The following is a 23,610-nucleotide window of genomic DNA, read 5'->3' on the forward strand; positions in this document are numbered from 1 at the left end:
CTCTTTCTTGTCACCTTTCGGATGAGACCTTAGGAGCAGTTATGTAGACTATTAATCCCAAAATAATTTAACAGTATGGCACACATTATTGCTTTCATTGTTCATGGCTTTTAAAGCCAAATACTTTAAGGACATTACTACAAGAAGTACATCAGAATCAGGAATTTCATCTAGAATAGGAGACAAAATGGCTAGTTACAGCTGAAGAGAATGGACAGGCAGAGACTCTCCTTCCTATCTCTCACTAGACCTACATCCTTTTCACACTGTCCTGGTCACACAGAAAGGCCACATGTAGAAGTAGACTACATTTATACCTGGGCATACGTGGATTGACAGAAAGAGACCTCAGAGAAAGTTTAAAGAATTTATGCCACTTGGCTTTGCAAGGCCAAAAGCAGCAATAAAAAACACCCCCTATAGCCTGAGATTTAATTTTCTTCTCCCAAACCCCAAGTGCTATTACCTTAATGTCTTCCAACAGAACTCCGTTATCTCTGTTTAAATTTTCAGCCTGCTTGATTTGTCCAGTGGCCTCATTCAGAGCTTCACGAAGATCAGTGAGTTTGGATTCATATTCATTCAATGAATCCCTCACAATTTTAACAAGCCCATGATTTTCTTGGTGGTACTTTTGTAGTTCATTCTTAACATGTGCCAGTACTGCAGTATCAGAACCAGAAAGAAAAGCTTTGTTCAGAGAAGAAGGGAACCAAAACAAACCTCCTTCAGTAGGGCTTAACATTAGGATTAGAAAGCTGTGGTGATGTGACTAAACATCCTTTGCATTGCTATAGTATCAGTAATACTATAGCAGATATATTATTCAGCATCTCACTGGCTCAAATTTGCTCACAAAACTGCTGCTGCAGACATGGAGCATACTCTTATAGAAAAGCATTTATTTGGCTATTTCTAAATTAAATAAGGATGATCTTCTGGATATATTGAATTATTTTCTTTTTTAATACAAAACTAACACAATTTCATCACCATTTTCATCTACAATGTAGACATCTGCATCCCAGTTAGTCATTAAAGCTTCCTCTGTAATCAGCAGAGAGATACATGCACTTCCAGGTCACATTTCATCTCACAGAAGGTAGAAACCTAAAACAGGTAACATGAATCACACTCTTTAAGAGTGTCCATTTCACTGCCTACACATAGGATACAGAAGAGTTGCTCAGAGGTAGGTATCAAAATCCAAAGTTAAGGAAGACGAATCTCACTCATAAAGTCCTTCACACTTCTCAGCTATAACCCTGGTTAGGAGAGAAGGCTGTGACCTTGCTATCCTTGCTGTCTCTACTATGCAGAATCAGGTTACTGGCTGTCCCAGTCAAACACATGCAGAGAACATAAAATGGAGTACAACTAAAACTTCTGTACTTCCTTATCCTTTTATGACCTGAGCCTTGTATTACTCTATTGGCTTCTTAACATGTGACTTTAAATTACAAGTGTAATTTTTCTAAAAGAGCTACAGGTACCATATCTTATATATTATAATACATAGAAGCACTGGGTAAGTATATATAATCAGCTACATTTTTTACTGACATTCCTCTAGTTATTAAAGATGACTGTACTGGGTTTCTTCCCCAATCCAACTCAGTTTCTTTCATAACAAAGTAAAAATGCCTTTAAATGCCCTACAGAATTACCACTTTGATTTTGACTAACAATTACTACAAACCCAGCGATACTTGCAAAATGCCCCTCCCTGCACTCCATCCCAAACAGTCAATAATGCTTTGGATTTAAGACTGATCTTTCTAGAGAACCAAAAGAAGAAGCTGGGAGAACAAGCCCTTACGCAGCTGAGCTTCTCTTCTCTCCTCCTCTGCATCTGTTTGCAGTTGGCCAAAGTTGCGGTTTCGCATCTCTGTCATCATTCGTTGAGCTTCAGCCAGTTCTTTGGCAGCATCCCCCAAGGGCAAATTGTTACCTTCTGCATTTGTACCAGCTATTTGTTCCAAGAGCACTGAAAAAAAGAAGTCAAAAGAAGTCAAAAGAAGTCAAACAGAGGATGCACTTAAGCCTATGCAACAGACACAAATCACAGGGCTGCTATCCTTTCTGAAAAAGGCATGCCTATTCCTGAATTCATTAATGAAGTAGATCCATTTTGTGTTAATTGTACCAATCAGAAGTACCCTGTGTCACACCACCAAAGTTAGTAAGATGGAATCAGGCTTGAAACTTGTCCAAAATTACCAAATTCCCAGCAATAATTTTAAGCATCTAATTTAAAATACCCTATGTTAGCAATCCAGGCTAAAGTCAGGACAGTCAACCAGGTGCTCTAAATTGCCCCCTGGAAAAGCTTCTCTGTCCCTATTCACTATATAGGGAGGGTAGGTGCCTAAATTTGCATCATATATAAGATTTTTAATAGGAAGAGTGAATTCCACACCTATGTCTAACTTTCTATTTTATGAAGCTGTTTTCTGAAAAAAATCTCATGCTTAATTAAGAATATTGTAAGTAGACTGTTCATAAAACAAAACATACTGGAAACCATTGGAACCATTTTTACCTTGTATATTATTGACAACTATTTGTATTCTTGAAACCAAATCCTTTCCTTTCTGATTAGTTTCACCAAAATTATTAAATAATCTCTCTGCTGTCTTGTAGTTCATTTCAGCCTAGAAAGGGAAAAAAGCAATTACATTAAAGATACCTGGATACAACAAATTAATATGCAGTTAAGAGAAGTTTATTTTTAAATTAATTTAGTAAGTCACCTTTTCCTGGAGAGCATTTACATCACGATTTAGGTTAATGAAGTCTGTCTCCAACTCATCTGCCTTTGAACCCTGATTATGAACAACAGAACGGTAATTGTTCAATAAGACCTGGAACAAAAGTAAAAAGAATTTCAGTAAATCACCCAGACACAGGAGATAATGAGCAAAAATTCACTGGCTTAGATCTTTGCCCAAGGTAAATAAAGACAGCATTACTAACTTCATAGCTGACCAATTTAACAGCTGGGTCTTTGTTTCTGTGAGTCCGGCAACTGCTTTTCAACTAAGGAAAATTCATTTAGAATGTAATGTTTACAGTAATTCAGAGGCATGAAGTGCTGGAAAAAGATAGGGCTATAGGGAAACCTCAAACATAGAGCTTTCAAGTTGAGTAGGCCTAAGAAAAAGCAGAGATACTCATTCCCTTTCAGAGCACAAGATAGAACTAAAAGCTTTCTGCCAACAGGTGGAGCCCAGTACTGTCAAGATGCAGCACTTGAAATTAAAAGTTCATCAATGTCTGCTTGTAAACTGACAAAAAATGGCATAAATTCCCAGGTTCAGCTCTTGTATGCTTAACCTGAAATCAATTTAAGACTGCTCCTTTTATGTGTGTGTACCTTTAAGTCCTTGATGCGTGTTTCCAAATGTCTCATCTGCTCCAGTGTGTGGGTACTCACATGGACATTTTGCAGCTGAGACTTAATCAGCTGAAGCTCATCACCTATTGTGCTCAAATCCTTCAGCAATGTAATTACACAGCTATCGCAAGCTGAAGAGAAAGAGCATGAGCAAAGGAAAACAATACATATTATTGATATTTTGCACAGAGAACATTGCACTGAGCACATTAATAAATAAGATGCAGTGGAAACTTTTTGATGCTTGTCACCTGGTGGCACCTGAAGAACAAAGGCAACAACAAGGCCCGCAGTATTAAGGAGAGTGACCAAACCCAGAAGTGAGGAGGAGGCCCCACCTACATCTGGCTAAATGGCCTTTTTAATCATATTTCCCAAATGTTTGCTTGACTGTTTGCTTTTTAAAGATTCATTACAGGACACCGCCATGCCTTTTTAAAATCTGCCACCTTTAAAACAGTCATCAGTATATATCCAAAGCCAGAAATCAGCAATCTAAGTGCAGTTCTGTTTTACTACTTACAGTCACAATCTTCATCAGGATCCACATCTTTTGGTTCATTATTTAAACATTCTGAAATCAGAAAACTATCATCAGTAACCAAGATTTTCTTATGGAAATGTTACTATTGCATTTTTACACTCACTTTGCATGGTTGGCAGCCATGAAAACACTGTGCAGCCCTCTCATAAATCCATAATCAGTGTGAACTAGCTAGAATGTCCAGAAGGCTTGAGAGTGCTGAGTTCAGCTCCCACTTGTGCCTTGCTGAGATCTACATCTTATTCATCCCTCAAAAGTGGACTGTAACCTCATAATATATGCTACTTGTGTAGCAGCAGGAAGCTCTCTTGCATCAAGGCTGCTGAATCTATTTCATTTTGCCTAGAATAATAATACTGTGATTGGAGCCAAGACTATAGAGCCTACTAGTTAAAGCATGTACCCAGGACATAGGTTCAAACCCTTTATCTACCTCAGCATCCACGTTCGAACCACAGATTCTTATTCCCAAAGGATTTTAATCCACAAGGTACTGAGAAGTGTTTATGGCCTTCTTTCATAGCTGCTCCAGTTTGCATGATTAAGAGATTAATCAGGCTTGAGAGAAATGCTGAGTGTGTGGATGGAAGGAGGCACTGTCCGTAACCTAAAGCACGGAGCCTGGGCCACAGATACGGGTGGTATACAGGTGGTATAGACACTGCCATCAGACTTTCCAACAAGCCAGCTCAAGTGACTGCCTGTCCCATGTGCTGTTTTCTTACAAAACTTGTTATAAGAAGGTTAACAATCTCCAGGCATTTGTAGGATTCTTACCCGGAATTCTAACTTTTAGGAAGCCGGAGAGGAGCTGGCTCCTAAAAATATCATCATATAGGACAGGAATCTCCCCACCTTTATGCCTAGGTCCCTGTTAACAGATTTGGTCCTATTGGCTACTGCAAAACTCACAGGGCTGCCATCTCCTGTTGAAAATGAAAAGGGCTGAGCAAGTCTTTTCCTTCAGAGGATGCACACAGGATATAGCAGTCTTTGCTGCTGCTGTCAAGAGTCAACAACAGCTTGCAACTGTGAGAGGCTACCGTGATAAAATTAACTGTGAGAGGCTACCGTGATAAAATTAACTGAACTTTAAGAGTAGCATGAAACAGCCTGGAACAAACTGCCTAGCTGTGCCATTTCCTTTGGCACTTGCACATTAAGTCATCAGGAAGTTAAACAGGATTGGTAGTGAGCATTCCTGCCAAAATAAGAAAAGTCACAAAGAATGTATTTGTAAGAGAATGATGGAAATTATTTTGAAAGCAAATACACGTGCAGTCCTGCTGTTGTATAATTCAGCTAACACCAGGCACATTTCAGCTGTGGCGGTGAAGTATCAATTAAATAAAACTATTATTACAGCTTGTGCACCAATGACATCAGCCAAGAAATGATGAAATGAAAAAATTCAGCCAAGTACCAAACATCATACACATATAAACCTGCTAGAACATGCTGTGCTGCTGATCACAGAAGGTTTTATTGCTAATGTGGAAAAAAAGATGGCTGATCAGAATATATTGTTGGAGACAAACTGAAAACAAACTGGCTTGCTGAATTTTGCCCTAAGGATTAGTTTGTCCTAGCAAACTCTTGCTTCAAAAAGAGAGGAATGATAAAACATCAAACACTGCTTGGATTCGTTCCACACAAAATATAAATATAATAAAGATGCCTTACTTTAATGATGAAATACAAAATGAGAACTAGCTATTGAAAAATTGCACCAGGTGCCAACTGCAGTTCACATCATTTGCTGTTTTTTTCTAATTTCTGTGACCAAAGAAAGACAAGATGATCCTTACAGTCATTTGAATGTAGTATGAACAGTAGGTGCAGGGAAATGAAATGTGAAAAAATCAGGAGTCATTAGTCTGACATTTCACTAAAATGTGAGAAGGAAAAGCTGCCTATGGTGAAAGAAAAGTATAAATTTATTGGAGAGTAAAAATATGGGAGAATCAAGAACAGACGTCTGCATGTTTCTGAACAGAAAAGAGTATTTCAAAGGACTGAGATGAATCACAGTAAAGATGGGCTGAGGAACATAGGATTAGACCCTTTACCTCAGAATTATAATAGATAAAGCAAACATACACCTGCGGCATAATACTCTTCAAAGAACTTAACTAGTAGCGGAGTATATATATGACTGATACTGGGAAAATTAAGGATGTCTCAGTCTGCAGATAGGTGTATAGCAGGATTTATAAAATAGCCTCCTGAGTTAGATGCCTAACTTCTATTGTAAACACAGTTAGCTTAGATACCTAATATGGCAGTGCCTGATGCAAACTCTGAAAATGTCATTAATCTGTCTCAGATACACTTTAAAAAGGCATATTAAGACTGCTCCATGAGGCTTGTTTCATAACATCTAACACAGAGTGGCAAGATATGACTTAAATATTTCAGAGGAAAAACAATAATGCATTTATATACACGCCTGTGAAACAGAAAAGCACAATATAATTGATACTGTTTATGAAGGAAAATACATGATAAAATGCCCCACAAGGATGAACTCAGTGACTCAGGACAGCTCTTCCATTACTATGCTCTTATATTTTAGGAAACCTTACATTTTGTTAAAAATGATCTACATTTCTTATAAGTCTAGGTTTTTCCCTTAGTTCAACTTATCAAAAGATCTTCCTTCTCTGCTTTCCAGAGAGTAAACAGTGCTTCCTTACATGTTCATAGGCCCTTACATACCTCCAGTCAGGTGATCACAACTAGCCAGCTGACCATTATTATTACAATTACATTTTCGACAGTAGCCTCCATATTTTTGTGGATTTCCAAAATATCCAGGAGCACAGCTAGATAAAAGAGATACAAATGTTGTTTTATTAAGTATTTGAACCTGCTTTTGTCAAATATATTTTCGCTTAACAAAAACTCAGTTCTCCTCCTGAAGAAACTGTCAAGTAGTAGATTTCATGTCTTGACTTAGACAAAAAGGGTGTATTTTTGGTTTACAGTATCCTCTGCACTGTGTTAAAAATGTCTATCCAAGTGCTACAGAAAATGTTTCTAAAAATAAAAGAACTCCCACAATGCTCATCTAAAAATAACTCACTTAGTCTATAAAAACACACATGCACACAGATACATGTATGAAGAGTGTTTTAAAAGGCTTAACCCAGCAAATCATATCATTCTGTTCTGTGATCCCACCAGAATTCATTTATTCAGTAGGATCATACTGCAAGCACATGCTGAGTTTTCGAACAGCAGTGGCACTGAACGACATTAGCACCCTTCTGCTGGATGCTATCTCCTCTTGCCATCTGCCAGCAAAGCAGTTTGTGTGAGCAGTCCCTAAGTATTTTCTAGGGAAAATATATTGCCTGGACTGGCTAGATAGTATTTCTAAAAGTATTTCTAAAGTTTTTCACTCTGTTGTATGACCTAAAGGGGTAGTAATGCGTGATCAAGGAGCCATGATGAGTAGCTGAGGGTGGTAATATTTTCTACTGGTATGGCTAGATCTGGAAGAGCAAATCTGTCCATAACCTACTGCTTATATGTCAAAGGTAACAGCCCTGAAATACCACAAAGTTGCATTCCTAAAATATAATGCGGTATTGGAGATACTACCTTCAGGTGAGCCACCATAACTTACTAGCCTCAGGTTTCCGAATCAGACAACCCTATTCCATTATCCTTAAATTCCTCCTGGATTTGAAACTCAGTGAAATTGCTTCCTCTTCCTGCCTGAAATTGTTATGCTGTATTTATTTTGCTTTGCCAAACTGTTGTAATGTTCCAGCAAAAGAGATAGCTTCAGTATTGTGTTTGTACACTCCACCTGCAGGGCACATCGGAATGATTTGGGATGAAGGGTATGGTATTAAACGTTACATGGTCGCCACTGGATAGCTAATAAAGAACACTGAAGCACCAGCAAATATATTAGAAGAAATGGGAATATGTTTTCAATTGGAAATGGGACAAAATAAGTGAGAGTTATTATTATTAGCAAGAGTGAAGGATAAGACAATACACAGGGCACATATTCAAAGTGACTGACACTACCCTTATTGATAAAAACTGTGCAGTCACTAAATTCATCGTGGAGAATTATTTACATTTCTTCAGGGTGTGCTGGGATCTCATCTGCAATTATACTACAGCACCACACTATAGCAGCTATTTATAAAATTATATGCCTCCCTAAGTGTGTGCATATTATGCAAACACATATGTACATATACATATAATACAGATATATTATAATACATAATACAGATATACCTCCTTTCATGGTGTCTCTCAAAGACATTTGTCCTGAGAAACAAGTCACTTACCGTTCGCAACGAACTCCGGTATAGCCTTCTTTGCATAGACACTGAATTTCTTCACCATTTGCCACACAGCCAGTTGCAAATCTGTAAGAAGAAAGAAAATTTTTTATTGGGAACACATAATCAAATAGATTTTAGATTCTGGATGCTAAATTCAGTTAAATGACTTTCACATTAAAAGGCTTTTATACCACCAAATTACTACTGAGTTAATTTAGTTGCCTCCAGATAAATTGCAGTGACCAGTTCTTTGAAGTTTCAAATTTTTCTCTAGGTTTTCTCCTTAGGTTAAAAAATAATCATTTTCTGACCCTCTGGACAGAATGTAATAGTTCATTACACAAAGGAATGCCTAAAATAAACCTTAACAGTGATGACGTAATATAAAACAAGTCTATGTGGCTATCTTATCTTACTAGGCAAAAATCAATAGCCTGTACTAGACAAAGTTCCCTCTTGTTTGTATAGTTTTTTTCTTATTTATGGGTGGGAGCATTAGATCTTATTTTTATGTAGCTAATACTCTTCTTCTTTTTTAACCAAGGCAGGATAGAATTGTGAACTCCCTTAGAGAGCTCTAGGATATATCTCATTAACACAATGAACATTTTTGTACGCTTCTTCTAGCAGACTCACCTAGATTCAAATTTCAATAGGGTGGATGACCATTTTTTGCCCATTGTTTGGTGTGAAGAAGGCAGGAGGTGAAGACAGGATAGGCCACCTTTGCTGTTTCCATTTTTTATCCCATGAATAGTTGGATAAACCAAGTCTCTCTATCAAAGACAGGTATCAGAAGTCTGCACTAAGAATTACGTATAATTTGACTAGGTGGAAAATTGTTAACGCCAATAATGCAAGATGGGATGCATTTCCCATGTAATGAATGGTATTTACCACCCTAATGTGCAGCTATGAAACTACTGCAGGTTTCATGGGCTCCTTAGATACTTCAGCACCCTTAAAGCAAAAGACAAGTAAAAATATGCTCAGCCAGCCTCAGGCAAACACCTGCAGAAGAGGCCAGTGCTGTCAAAAACAGATCTATCAGAGAGTCCTCTAATAAAGGAAAAAACCTGTCTATTGTCTACTAGTGTAAATCTCTCACTTAAGGCTACCTGGTGTTTGCTTCTGCACCTGGCAAATACTATGTGGTGCCTTTAGCAATTCGTAGCTTAGAATTTTTAAAACCTACTTGTTTTTGTTTAATACATTTCACATTTCAGAGCTGATCAATGACAATAAACAGTGTGGCTCAGCATACCATTTATTTAAAATACAATTTACTGCCCAGTTTTAAAAGCCTGGCAACATTGTTAGATCTGAGGAAATTTAATTTTTCTAGGTCAGTAATATTTGCTGAGTTCCATTTGCAGTTCAAATGGAGCTTCCGCCTGATGAGACAGCATAATCTTTCAGATATGTAGATATGTGCTTATGAGCTTTAATTTTCTAAATTATTTTTTCATCTTACTAAATTTTCTGAATTCATAGAAAAGGCTTCTTTCATCATTGCCACTTATCTCTATGCTGAAAGAGATCTGGCTGAGCGGAATGGTAATAAACATGAGATTAAAGATAACTTACATCCTACATTTCTCCCCTTTACCTTCTGTTTGGCTTCTCAGGACCTTTTACAGTACCTGTTTGTATAAGGGCAAGGGCACGTCCGACAGGAACCTTGAGTGGCATCTCCAAAATAACCATCTTTACAGCGCTCACATTTCTCCCCAGCAGTATTATACTGACAGTTCTTAAAGAGGAAACAAGCAACATGGTTAACAGTGCCTTCTCATTCTATACGGTTCTATAGTTATTTTAAAAATTATAGCCCAACTATTCAGAAACTAAGGATGTTCTTTCCCTTCCACATAACTGAGCATTTATTGCCAAACTGCCTTCACTATCAAGATAGATTGGTTTCTGTCATTCTCTAACTGTAGAAAGCCCATTTTGCTCACTATTGTGGAAGGGCAACAGATAATAATCAGTATTACACATATTTTAAAGGAATTCAGTCAGATGTGTGGTTTGTTAGGAAAATTCCCATAATGCATTCTCTATGTCTTGATATTTCAATGGCAGCCATTAAAAACTCACAAGATTTAAATGTAACTTTAAATTTTGCATCTTAACACAAATTAGAAGGCAGACATGATTTAAAAGCATGCAGTGAATTGAGTCCAAATACATTCTTAAAAAATCCCATGAAATTAATTCCAAAACTAATTCTATTGGTTGATTCTGATTAGATTTGAATTTACTGTATCTTCCTCAGTGTACATGTAATTTGTTTTTAATTTGCTAACTGCAATGAATAATGAAAAGTGAATGCTGGGAAAATGAATGCTGTAACTGATACAGCCCATTTTCCATGATAAAATAGCTGGAAATTATATCTTATTTTAGAAACATTCTTATTCCTGCTGTCGTCTGAACATCACACATGTCTATGTGTTATGGTGGGAGGACAACCAAATTGCTTTTGCTTTAACTAAGAAGATGTTAATTTACAACAGAAGTTATTTAAATGCATTGGTGAGCAGTCATAAAAATTTAGTGAAACCAAAACTCAAGGCATTCATACTCCCTAGTTCCACAACTGCTTTCTTCATAACTTCAGAGACCCACAAAGCTGAGTGTGTACTAATAAAGTGAAAGATGGAAAGAGAAAGTGGGCAACTGGCTGAGCAGACTGACTGCACACCTGTTTCAGGAACCTCCAATGGCCTAGAGCCATGGTGAAAAGCCCTAGCACCATGACTTGCAGCAGGAGAGCAATTTTCCCCTTCAAATGAGGATCAGTTCTGTCCTTTCCATCTCCCCTTGTACTCCATTCTCATTCACATTTCCTCATACCAAGATTCCCTTAACCACACCAACAAGCCCTCCTGCAGCCTCTGCACATAGTAACCCATAATTTGTTTGGGTTAAAGAATTAAATTTGTGGCTCATTTATGAAAGGCTCTGGGAAGGAACAGGCAAAGCTTCAGTTCATGGTGACTATGGGCCATTTAACTAGGGTAAGCTAAAGAAATATGAAGACCCTAAGCTTATAAAAGAAACCATTTTAAAATGCATTCTCTAAAAAAACCCTGTGAATATTTTCCTGCAAAAAGCTCATGGAAAATTCAACTGGTTTCTTAATAGTTACTGTAAATTTGGATAAACCTGAAGAAAAATTGAACAGCAAAAAAGTAAAAGAGAAGTATTTAATACTGCCTTAGGTGAAAATAGTTGTGTTGGTTGCATCCTGGAGCAAGCTCCCCAAAAGTTTATCTACTGACTTTTGTTTTGCTAAAGCCCACTCTGTCTACAGAAATGGAAGTAAATCATATATATATGAAGAAACTTTTCATATGAAAGCTATTCTGAATGTGCCCTACTTCCCTCTAGCTACACGGCATATAAAGAATGGTGGGGCATAATCCAGTGCTCCTACGGCAGAGTGGAAGGAAGCCAGACCAGCAACTCCCTCAGGGGTCCTTCTTCAAGTTTCATTGGGCCTTGCATAGGATAGGAGAGCAGAGACACCCTGGTGTCACAGCCTTTCCAAACAGTCAGGTATTGCAAACTCTGAAAGGAAAACTCTCACCTGACCCCCAAGGACCCATATGGAACAGGATGCCACTGTCCAGTGTGCCAGGGTCACAGGGGAGATACCTATGTATATGGGGTTATGTGACATGAAACAACACATCTGAGGATGAGGAAGTCTCAGCACCATGCTGCAGCAAAGGGAATGTACCTTTCAGGAGGAAAGGCAGGGACCACTGGGACACAAAAATCTGATTTGTGCTAGAAGGGCAGCATCTTCTCCATCTCCTCTTGTACTTCCTTCTCCGCCACATTCAGGAGTGCAGTCCTGCGACCCTCTCATCCCACCACCAAGCAACAGGACACTGCCTGAGCTGAGGAGGACTGTCCTGCTGCCACAGAGGAAAGGGTCAGGGTGAGCTGAGCAAAGCCTCCTATGGAAGCTGTAACAGCAGAGAAGCTGCCATGTGAAGGTTTTGGGGGCCAGTGCCCGTGGAGAGGAGCAGGGAGCGGGAGGCCGAGTGGGCAAGCCTTGCACTCTGGGTATGAAACACGACTGCTCCACAGTGGGAAGTCTCTCTGCACCGCTACAGGTCTTTGTGCCGTGGTTCCTCTACAGAGGGAGACAAACTCACTCCTTATTAGCTGGAGGCTCATAAAGGAAGGTAAATCAGGCCCTTTGCATTTTGTTTTTCACCGCATTATCCTGGATGACTTTGCTCGCCCTAAAGTTTGTCCCAGGGCCAAGTGTTGATTTAGCTCCGTCTATCTGAAAGTTAATACAATGGTGGAAAGAGGGACTAAAGTGAAACATTTTAGGAGGAAAAAGTGAAATTTGCATTTTTTGGATTTATAATTTTCATCTGAAGTAAAACCCTCTCATCTTTACAGCTCCGTGGCAGCAGTTCCTGTCACGGCCTGCCCTGCCTCACCACGGAAGCAGACTGTAAGTCATTCCCCAGAATACGCTGAATTGGCTTATAGCTTCCATCCAAGCAACAGGGTGGGTTGAGACAAAGTCAGGGCTGTTATATAATGCACAGGAATGCACTGCGGGCAGAATGGATTCAAAATGAACAAGGAAGAAATAACACAGAAAATAAACCATTGAAAGATTTTGGCAAGGTTCTTGTTTACACAGTAAGTGAAAAATTAGTGAAAAGTTTTAAGTGGGAATTTTTCGGAACAAACAGTTTAAACAAGCGTCACAGATGTAAGCTAGAGAACCATGGGCGGCCAAAAGTCACATTTTCATTCCTACTAGGGCTGATCAACTCTGATGAGGCTGCTTTAGATTTAATATGGTGTGTCAGGGAGCAGAATCTGCCCCACTATAACTCCTGTGACAGCTGCAATTTTCTAATTAACCTAACTTTTATCCCATTTATCTTATTTTACTCTCATACTTTTAAATCCATCTAGCTGTAAATTAAGATTAGTGGAGATTTATTGACGCTGATTAAAAAGACATTATTCTGCAAAGACTATACTATGCATGAATGTACTGTTTGTCAGCATTTATAAACCCTAACTTATATGTATAAAACTATACTGCATATGCCATGGTAAGACCGCACATTTATTAAAAAGAATTGCAAACACTTATATATGTGCTTAATTTGGTGTCTTTTTGTACCATGAGCTAACAAAGATTATAGGGGGAAAGAAAAAATCAGAACAAGGATACAAATAATTTTAATTACTTAATTATGTCAAATATACATGAAAGTGTATGCAAAACTGGAACTTACACTCATTTATGATACAAGATATAAAGAATGAGGTATGTAAGGATTAATTTTAGCTGCTAGCAAGACGACAATACTATCTAGCTCATCCTGCAGTAAGGTGAATGCTTTTTCTTCTTTTTTCAAATTCATTTCTTCAACGCTAACATTTTACTTACAATGCATTTTCCAGAACCATCCTGACATCTGTTTGAATTTCCATTGCAGTTGCAGGGAACACAGCGTCCAGTAAATAATCCCTTATTCTCACGGTAAAATCCAAGGCCGCATTCCTAGGCAGAGGCAGGAAGAAAGAAAAAAATGGTGAAAGTTGATGAAAAGAAAGTTTTCACAGGTTATGGGATGGGAAATTGTTTGCCATTCCCAAGGAGTAGTGGAGGTACACATTTCTTGACAAACTCTTCTAAGCCCATGTTACTGTTTAAATAACAAGTATTTTAACTCAGTAAATGGCAAAGAATGGAACTGAAGCAGTTTCAGCCTAAGCATCTGAACCTTGTGCTCTACGTTTTGTGGTTGTGGGGATTGCACCATTTTGACTCTAACCCCTGAGCAAAACATATTTCCTGTGGCTATGTACAAAGATGTAGAATGTGACTTTTAAACCACAAAAAAAGATTTGGATATAGATTCATACTAGAGTGTTCTCAAAGAAGAACATATGGAAATCTCATATATTAGCTAGTGGTTATATGAACTCTTGATAATAATTTAATTACAGTGTATTCTTTGGAAGTACTTCTAATGAGATATTTTTTATATGAATTCATCATGACTTCCAAAATAAGTCTACCTGGAGCTATATGAAGCCACACTTAGGCAGAGCTAGATGATCTTACAGAACACACAGTGGTCTAGTTTGTAAGTACAGGCTTGTCCCAGAGACCCAAAAAGTATGAAAAGAATGTTCAGCCACTGAAAGCACATGAACAGAAATATAGCGCATCAGATCAAAGTCAACTTTAAACAGGGAGCTGAACCAGAGGAATACCATGAATGAAGCAAGACACATTGTCGTTAAGTTTGTTAACCTACACCAGGTAGGTAGTAACTAATATGTTAAAACCACAGTCTTGCTTGGCATGGGTGCAGAGGACGCGAAAGTACAGGGAATTCTTCCTGGGCATGGAGCCTTCCCATATACAGACCAATTCAAATATTCATGCCCATGTTCTCTGCTCAATATCCTCCTAGGTCTTCTGCCACACCAACCACAGCAAAAATGACCGAGCATAAGTCTATCCCTGCTTCCCTTCCCCAAGCTCCTTTTCATTAGTAACTAAGCTGGTGCAGTGTAAGGAAGATCACAGGTTGCACTGAAGCAGGGAGAAAGCTTTGCTCCCATTATGCAAATACCTCCCAGATTCTTGCCTCAGGCAATGTAGTCCTGCACTGTACCTGTACCTCACCAGTATATCACAATTAGAGGCTGGCCCCAATGACATTCATAAATAAAGTGACAGTTGAACTTTAAAGCCCATAAACCTTTTCTCATAGCAATTCACCACCTAGATTGATGGGAGTAATCTGAAGAGCAAAGGGTTTGCAGGACTGAGCCTCAAGTCATGTTCCAGTTGGTCGAAGCATAAGCATTTGTGCAGGAACAGAACTAACTAGTGTATTTATCAGCCACATAAATACCAGAGAAAAAAATTCACCTCTCCCAAAGCAGATCCCCAAAGGAATATTGAGCTATTTAAACCAGATGCAAATGGCATCTTTGCCTTCTTCATATATGGGATAAATGGAAAAAAAATATGCAGAATACTAATATCATCAACAGTTCTTTTAATATTGACTTCAGTGAGAGCAAAGACTGAATTCAGAATATGCATCCTCTCTTGAAATTTTTCAGATACATTTTAAAAATGGTGAATATGCTCCCTGAACAACAAGGAATCAGTATACACAACTTCTGAAGAAGTCAGGGCCTGAACATTAAAGAGCATGACTAAGTAAAATATAGACACTGGTGCATATAAATTTTACTTACTGAAGTCTCTTTTTGGAAAGCAAAATGAATCGTTAATTTTAGAAATATATCCAAATGCATTTGGACATATCTATACAGCTTTTTCTTTTTTCATATTTATGCTCTCTTTAAACTTTAAACAATACATTTGAAGTACTGAGAACTTTGTTTTAGAATATTGAAATTAATATTGAAATATTTATTCCACATGAAGGCAAAGCTCTAGGCACCTTGAAGTGCATAGGAGTTCAGGCTGATTGTTTTCAAGTAAACAACAATTTAAATGCAACTTTTTGTACATACTTTTGTTAGCAAAATAATTTGAGATATAAGATTAGCCTTCTGATTACTCTTACATTAAATAATGTAGAAGTTGTTATAAAATTAGTTCATTTAAAAACAAAGGGAAAGAAGGAAGCAAGCAAGGAAGAGAAAATGAATAAATTACCTGTCTCAGGTTAAAATCCCTTTGAACTTGTTGGTGCTGATTTCTCTTCTGAAGATGAGGAAATGATAGCTTCTGTTGCATATCTTGTGAGAAACAGTGCCCCATGGCTACTAAAATGACAACCAGCCATCCTACATTCTTTAGCCTCTGTGTTTTGGCCGTCATTTTACTTTAGCTCAACTGCTAACATACACCGTGCTTTCAGTATTCAAATGTTCTCTTATACGCTCCCTTATTCTTAAGCTTCTGACTCAGATTAATGAGCCTATGTGCTGTGATGGGCCCCACCTTTAAACTTCATACGTGCGTCAAGTCGTACAGCACACATTACAGTTCCTGAGGTTAACGAATAACTCTGCAATTCCTGTAGCTCAGTATATACCTACCTGAGGGTGTGGCAGGCATCACCTTCTCCCCACCTAAAGCAGTCAGACTGAGCTAGACGATTAGAATAGTAAATCACGGAATGAGTAATGCTGCATAAACACACAGCACTTATGAACTACACCGGTTTGTGTCTCGATCGCTTCCTTTGGGCTACGTATTTTCACCAATTTATGTAAAAATACCTCTTACTATATAAAGGCAGTATGCTGTAAGCAATGGGATGGGAGTAGGAATTTCAGTCAATATTCATCAATTCGCATGTGACACAGAATCAAATATGTGATAAATTAATTTCTAGAAATATTTCCAAAATGATATTCAGCAGATGATGAACAGTCCCTGAGCAGTGGACATGCATGAGAAACATAGGTCAATTGTAAACGGCAGTTTGATCAGTCTCTCTGCAGCTGCTCTGGTCTAGATATTATTCTTTCATTCTCATTTCAAAGATGTTTTCAAGGTTAGTACAGCTATTGCTGCTTTATGGTAACCCTCAACCATTTTCTCAAACAATAATGCCTCATATTTTGTGCCCTCTGTACACTGCTTATCTCTCCACTACTTTTTATGTTACCTTGGGTATTAATGCATGGGAAGAGTTGAGCTCTAAGCTAAGCAAAGTGACAGCCAAAAGATTTACAGCCACAGGAACAACTGGCTGGGGCAGGATATATAACTGAGGCTAGGATTTCACCATTCTTCAGGTGATAGTATTACTCTGCAATTTTCACATTATCTTTCACAAAAATATCTCCAAATATTTTGCAAATATGGACAACTTAAGTTTTAAAACATTTTCCTATAAAAATAGGAAAATGTTAGCCACCCCAACAGACTAAAAAAGTGCCCAGAATTATCCAGGCTCAGTTTCCATCCCTTGGACTTTCTCATGCATTTGCCTACTAAATAAAGAACTTTGTTATCAGGAAACCTTCTCCACATGTAGGGTCTCACAGGCTTTGATCAAATCAACTCTGACCTTCTCTCCATTAAAGCAAGTATAGACTGAGATTCTTCAGCCTGTCATAGGGCAGCAGAGAATTCCTCATTTTAGTGCTTTATACATGTAAAATGACATTTACAGTTCCACAAAGCAATCAAGAGTTGGATATCCCTACAGAGCTACTTAGACAGTGAAAGTAATTGAGCCATCAGAAGTGTACACACTTAAAGAAGCATATCTAAGTATTTTAATAACTAGTTTGTTTCTTTAACTAAACCAGTATGCATAGCTGCAGGCAAGACAGAAGATAATGGCACAGTATGGAGGCAAACATTTCCTACCTGACATGAGTCACCAGCATACTCAGGAGGGCAGGAGCATTTCTCTACATTGTACGCAATGCTGCCATTTCCTGTGTTGGTGGCTTCTTCCAGCCCAACCTCACCAAGGGTTAATCGCTGAGTCTCTGTGAAGTAAAGGCCTCTGATGTGTAAGCCATCTAGTCTAGACAGGATCACCATCAGTTCTTCTCTGGATACAAGGTTATTGCTGCCGAAATGTCTGAAGTTTCCCTGCACATTAAGGATACAAAATGAGCACAGCCCTGCAGCTTCTTCAGAAGAATATCTGCAGAGAAGACAATGTGGCAGAAAATAGAAAAAATCATGGAATAGACCCCTATAGTCCCAGGTACTGTGGGGGGAAATAGAGCTCAGGAAAATAAGAACCATGAATGTAAACACAGAATAGGTGGAAAAAGAATAATGAGCATAAAAAAGGACATACTCTGCACTTTGCATATTTACTAGTAACTAACTGATAGTATGTGCCAGCTCCCAACAAACTACAAAATACCTGAGAAAGATGTCTGGAATCAATGGGTATGTCCTGTAGAAAGAAAGTGGTAGAGAAATTTCTTGTGTGGGCAGAGAGAAGGAAAGATAATCAAGAAATAGTTCAATAGACAGAAAGTGAAAACAGAGATCCAGAGAGATGCTGACACCGGGAAAGGTACGTGAGACTTTGAAGCATCAAGAATCTGTCCTAAGATAGGAATAGTGATGAAGCAAATAGATTCCTTCTCAGTCATCCAAATTTCTTTGAGTGATCATTCACCAAATCAAAAAAGGGCAGAGGAAAATTATTTTATTTTTAAGAGTAAGCAAAGTCCTAAAAGCCCAATCTTTCAGGGCTGCCTTCACACAGCATAACTGAAAATGGAATTTGGCTTGAAGAAACATTATCTTTTTTGCCTGTACATGGGACGGAAATAACCCAGTTTGACTCTCTGAGCAAAGACTTAAGGTAGGAAATGCTAACTTCATCTGTCTAAATGTTGGGCATCCACTCTAAGTACCTAGACTCCTTTTAGAATCAGAGGAGGAAAACAGATAACAATTCATTCCATCTGTATTAAGTACATGTCTGGGGCTGGGATGAATCATCTTCCATTGTTTACTGAGTCAGTATTACTCCACTGACTCCAGAAGGAGTGCTAAGGACTAGTACTGGACAAGATGCCTAACTTAAAGGTGCTAAAATTAGGTGGCATGAATCAGAACCCAGGTTCAGTGTGGCAGTATAGAGAAAAAAAATTTTTTAGTATTTAAAATCTACAGTATATAAGTTTTTATTCATTAACATTATCTAGTATTTGGTATTTCTGCACAGATTACTGGCATATTTTTATGCACCTCAGAGAAGAAAAGGGAAGGCATGTGAAATAGACTCTTATCAACTAGGAAAATCAGGCCTTTCCATTTTAATTTCTTACCTCAACTAGCTGTACACGGCCATAATATTGACGGTCAGGCAGTGGGTTGTTAGGATCCACATAAACTACTTTCATTTGCTGGCCCTGTGTGAGAATGAGGATATAACATTACCATATCACTACTTTTTATGATGAAGTGTTCAGATGTTGATGAAGCTCATTAATCTTGTCATTTGGGGGATAAGAACTAAGTAATACCAGTAAAACTGTATGCTATTTTGTCAGCAAAGTAATATAGCAAGCATTGTGTTCCGGTGTCAGCAGGTTTTTCCCTGCTTTTGCCTATTAACCTCCTTGCTTTCAGATAAAACACTGAGATAATTAAATTAATGCTTGCCAGTTTTTACAGTAACTAGTTATTACTTCTGTTTTGCCTTTGCAAATAGTCTCTTTTGTTGCCCTTATCTTCTTGTTAGAAAAGCAGCTGCCTCCTGATATCATCTTTAGAGCTTGTCTTGAGTGTAAATTTTTTTATTAGCATGAAAAGGGAAGTAAAAACAAAACTGGACTGAGCAACGTTCTTTGACCCTGATGCACAAACAAGTGGGATACTACAGAAATACTTCATGAAGCATATTTTCCAATGAGAATCCCAGAAGACCGAATTAATATTTCAAATGGCCTGAAGAAACAAAACCACCAAGTTGGGAATTTAAACAAAGAACTGAGATTCCAATTTTGGCCTTCATCTAGCTGAATTAAAAAGCAGTTAATCTAAAACGCATTTTTACTTCAGTCCATCAAAGGCTTATAATTACACTTAATTTTACGCTGAAGAAAATTCTCACAGAAAATGAGATTAATTACCATGGAATCCAGGACATATTTTGCAAAGTCAAGGTCACACTTGCTGACAAGTGTGCAATCATTAATTAATTTTTTTCCACAGGTGCATTTTACAGAGAAAACTCTATTTTATCTTTTTATTTGCTCTCAGGTCAGTTATGCTTAATAACATATTACTTTGGCAACAGAGATAGGTGTGTTGATGGCTTTGAGCAAAATGCAATAAAATCACTTTTATAGAAATGTAGCATTTTGCTGTAAAAGTTAAGCACACTACAGGAGCAAAATTCACCACAGCTGTAAGGATAATAGAAAAATTCATGGTATTGGTATTGCTTGAAAGAAAAAATAATAGTACAAAACTTACTGTCAGTTGTATATCAGGTCTCTTATCCAGAAGAACCATGCCTTCACTAGGTAAGCCAAATGATTTCACTTGGTAACTTAGGTAGCCACCATAAGAAGAAAGCTATAATAAAATACACAAGATTAGAAATACTTTACTGTATTATTGCTTGATATTAATATAATTTTGCATTCAGGTTTACCCCTTCATCCAGCACTGTAAATAATATATTCACTCTTTGTTCTTTAGACTAAATATGCAAATACATGTTGCCTGGCAGAAATCATTTTTTAAATTGTTTACTTTGTATATCTTCATGAGCAGTAATTGTTACTGTTCTCTGGAAGGCCATCTGCACCTTTCTTTTTTTTCTTTTTTATACCTGGGATCATGTCAGCTGTGTCGTGGGGAAATCACATGTTCATATGAATGTTCTTCCCCAGATTCTACAGGACAGATTCTGCTCATCAAGAACAGACACCAGAGTGACAATGAAACTGGAAGCGTATACCCCACGAACAACCATGGATCAAAAAGAGATGTTGGTCTGAACACGTCTAAAGCATTTTCTAAGCTTATGACAAACCTGAATCTAATCAGGAAATCTTTGTCCCACTTTCTGGCAGACAGGACTTCTACTGATCTCAGCTCTATAAAAAGTTGATAACAGACCCTTGTTGTTGTTTGAGCTAAAATTACCCTTCTTTTGGCTCAACTATTAATGACCACAGAATGCCTCAAACCAAAACAAATAAATATACTGCTGCCCAAACCAAAGACTTAGGCAAGTATGTTTGAATTATCTGACAAATAGCTTCCCTGGGCTGTTTATGAGTGAATAAGTTAGAAACACACAGAGAGGAAAAGAAGCTCCAGGCACAGCCTAGATGGTTCTTCTTGTACCAAGAGGAGCCTAGATGGTTCTTCTTGTACCAAGAGGAGCCTAGATGGAGGGTTTATGGGCTACGTGCTAGGTGAAACAAAAACTTTGGAAGAGTAAATAGCCACCTTTTGTGGCTTGACCTCTCCAGTGCCCAAATAGGACTCTTTGCAGTCTTTGGGGACAGACAAGACTGCATCCAAGAACCACCTGATTCCATTACCAATTTCCCCTCCACTTGCAGCAACCTGCAACACCTCAGATTTCCCTTTGTCTCTTGGATTAGGAGAGAGAATGATATCATAGTCAAGTCAACTCTATAAATTTTAGAATTTTATGCCTGAAGTGCATACAGGCATTTTCCCTCAAAAGTCTGTTCTCCATAAAATGTTAAGAATAAAATCTTTCAGCCACTTGGATTGGGATGATCAACATCAGAAGCAGCATTTAACAGAACTGAAAACAATTTGCTAACTCTTGATTTGACTAATAAACTCTATGTCACTAGCTCCAAATGAAATCTGACTCTCAGATCTACAGCAGTGAGATGTTAAGTTTAGAAAAGTAAAAAAGCTCAAAAGCTCGGATGAAAGTATATGTAACAAGCTGCTAAGCTAAAATCAGGTGTTTTTCCACAGGTACACTGATTTCTTTTCCATTCCTTGCTGTCTGCCCTTACAGCTCATGCTTGTTTTAAACATGGAAGGAAGAACTACTTTGTCAGGTTTTAGTGTTCTGCAGGTAAACACCAGCATTTGCTTTATCATTTCCCTGTATACTTCGATGAATTACAAACAAAACACAGACATCTCACTACTAAATTTGTTCCTTTGATCACAGAGCTATAATTAATGCTATTATATTTAGCTAACTGCATTTTCAATAGCATCATTTGGAACTTTGGATATATTTTGCCAACACAATCAAAACAACCCTGTATAAATAAAATTTTCAAAAATGTAAGAAGATTCAAGTCAGAACTAATTTCCTGTTTAACACACATTTTAGAACTCTACCATACCACCAACATGTTACATTATTGGGTTCTTTCTGAATAAGCAGCATCTCTGGAAATGGAAAAATATCAGTCTTATCAGCTATCCTCTGTATTCTATACGTATACTATTTATTTATAACATTAGCAGTGCATTAAATAGTATTAAATAGTGCTAAATAGCATTAAATAGTATGTTAAAATACACAAGAACAGAAAATGGGGACCATGTGTTGTCTGAATTTCTCAGTAAGTTAGTTTATAGCACTGCTATAGATTTTACATTTGATTCCCTTTTGACTTTGTAAACAAAAGATATATATAGAAAAATATACTCTACTAAATATTAATGTTTCAGTGGAAGTAGTTAAAATGTTCAAGATAATGGAAAACAGTGTTTTCAGTCTCCGCATATTGAAAAATGTCTGTAGTGATCTTGCTCACATTTTCCAAATGAGATGTTGTTATTTGAAATAGACTAAACACTGAAATTTTCAGAATACAATAAAATGAATGATTGGGAAGCTTACTGGCTTGTAAAACTAGCATCATGATACAGCCAGTGCCCACTAAAACATACACTTACACAAAACAGAAGGTAAAAGCAGGGCCAAAATAGAACTATTTTATTTACAGTGGTTTCACTGTAAATAAATGCAAGTCATGACATGCCTGGTTTGATACTGTTATAAGCAACATAAAAAGTATAGCACTGTTCTTCATAGCTGTGCTCAGAGGGTTATGGATTGCTTTTCATTTTATTATGGGAATAACAAAAGTCCTTTTGGTTTAACACTATGGTAGTAAACAAAACATATATTTTTATGAAACTTCTTTAGAAAAGAATAGCCATTGAAACAAGAATCTCTTAAAAATAACAAAAAGCACCCTAACTAAATGCATTGTTTAATCACTTTGAAAGATATTTACCTCCGTGCGTAGGAGTAGGATGAAACTGCTGTACTCCTTAAAATGAGACTAAGAAGAACTTTGCAAATTTTACCGTCTTTAATACGACAGTGTCTATCCCATTAGTTTTCTCTTTTGTGACAGGAGGATTGCATCTGAAAAGCCTGTATGTCCTACAGATAGCTAACAGCTATAGACACTGTTAGAGCTGCAAATAGAGAGAACCGGAGACACTGAGCCTGCAAGCAACCACTAGCAAAGACCACCTGGTCAGTATAAACCCCAGGCTGAAACGACGATAAACATTAACAGTTAGTAAGGGACTGCCCCATGCATGAGCAGGAAGAGCAGCAAGTAATACAAAGATACAAAGAAAAGAAAACCAGGTGCTACTCTTCCCTTCATGAAAGCTTTACCCGACACAAACAGTAAGTGTACAGTTCATGAGCAAAAAATGTAGTACTGGTGTCACACAGCCAAATAACACACCTTTAGACCTTTCACTCCTTCTTTTAATCAGCCTTTCCAGCAACATATCAAAAACAACGGGGGGCATTTTCGTTGGCCGTTGGGTACTTAATCACCTTTTATGCCTTTGGAAGTCTGCCCAGAAGATATTCTTAGGGAGTCTA

General features: G+C 37.8%; 1 protein-coding gene across 1 annotated transcript in view; it reads right to left on the bottom strand.

Annotated features, from left to right (window-relative positions):
• Nucleotides 1-23,610, bottom strand: part of LAMA3 (laminin subunit alpha 3) — a 130,872-nt gene that overhangs the window by 27,196 nt on the left and 80,066 nt on the right. The window contains 13 exon segments of the mRNA XM_067290025.1: nucleotides 467-663; nucleotides 1,820-1,987; nucleotides 2,543-2,654; nucleotides 2,754-2,864; nucleotides 3,377-3,528; nucleotides 3,921-3,971; nucleotides 6,660-6,766; nucleotides 8,258-8,338; nucleotides 9,898-10,007; nucleotides 13,698-13,811; nucleotides 17,631-17,861; nucleotides 19,064-19,147; nucleotides 20,217-20,318. Of these exon segments, the coding sequence (XP_067146126.1) occupies nucleotides 467-663; nucleotides 1,820-1,987; nucleotides 2,543-2,654; nucleotides 2,754-2,864; nucleotides 3,377-3,528; nucleotides 3,921-3,971; nucleotides 6,660-6,766; nucleotides 8,258-8,338; nucleotides 9,898-10,007; nucleotides 13,698-13,811; nucleotides 17,631-17,861; nucleotides 19,064-19,147; nucleotides 20,217-20,318 (1,620 nt within the window).

The sequence above is a fragment of the Apteryx mantelli genome, chromosome 2 (assembly GCF_036417845.1).
Source record: "Apteryx mantelli isolate bAptMan1 chromosome 2, bAptMan1.hap1, whole genome shotgun sequence".
NCBI classification, from domain to species: domain Eukaryota; kingdom Metazoa; phylum Chordata; class Aves; order Apterygiformes; family Apterygidae; genus Apteryx; species Apteryx mantelli.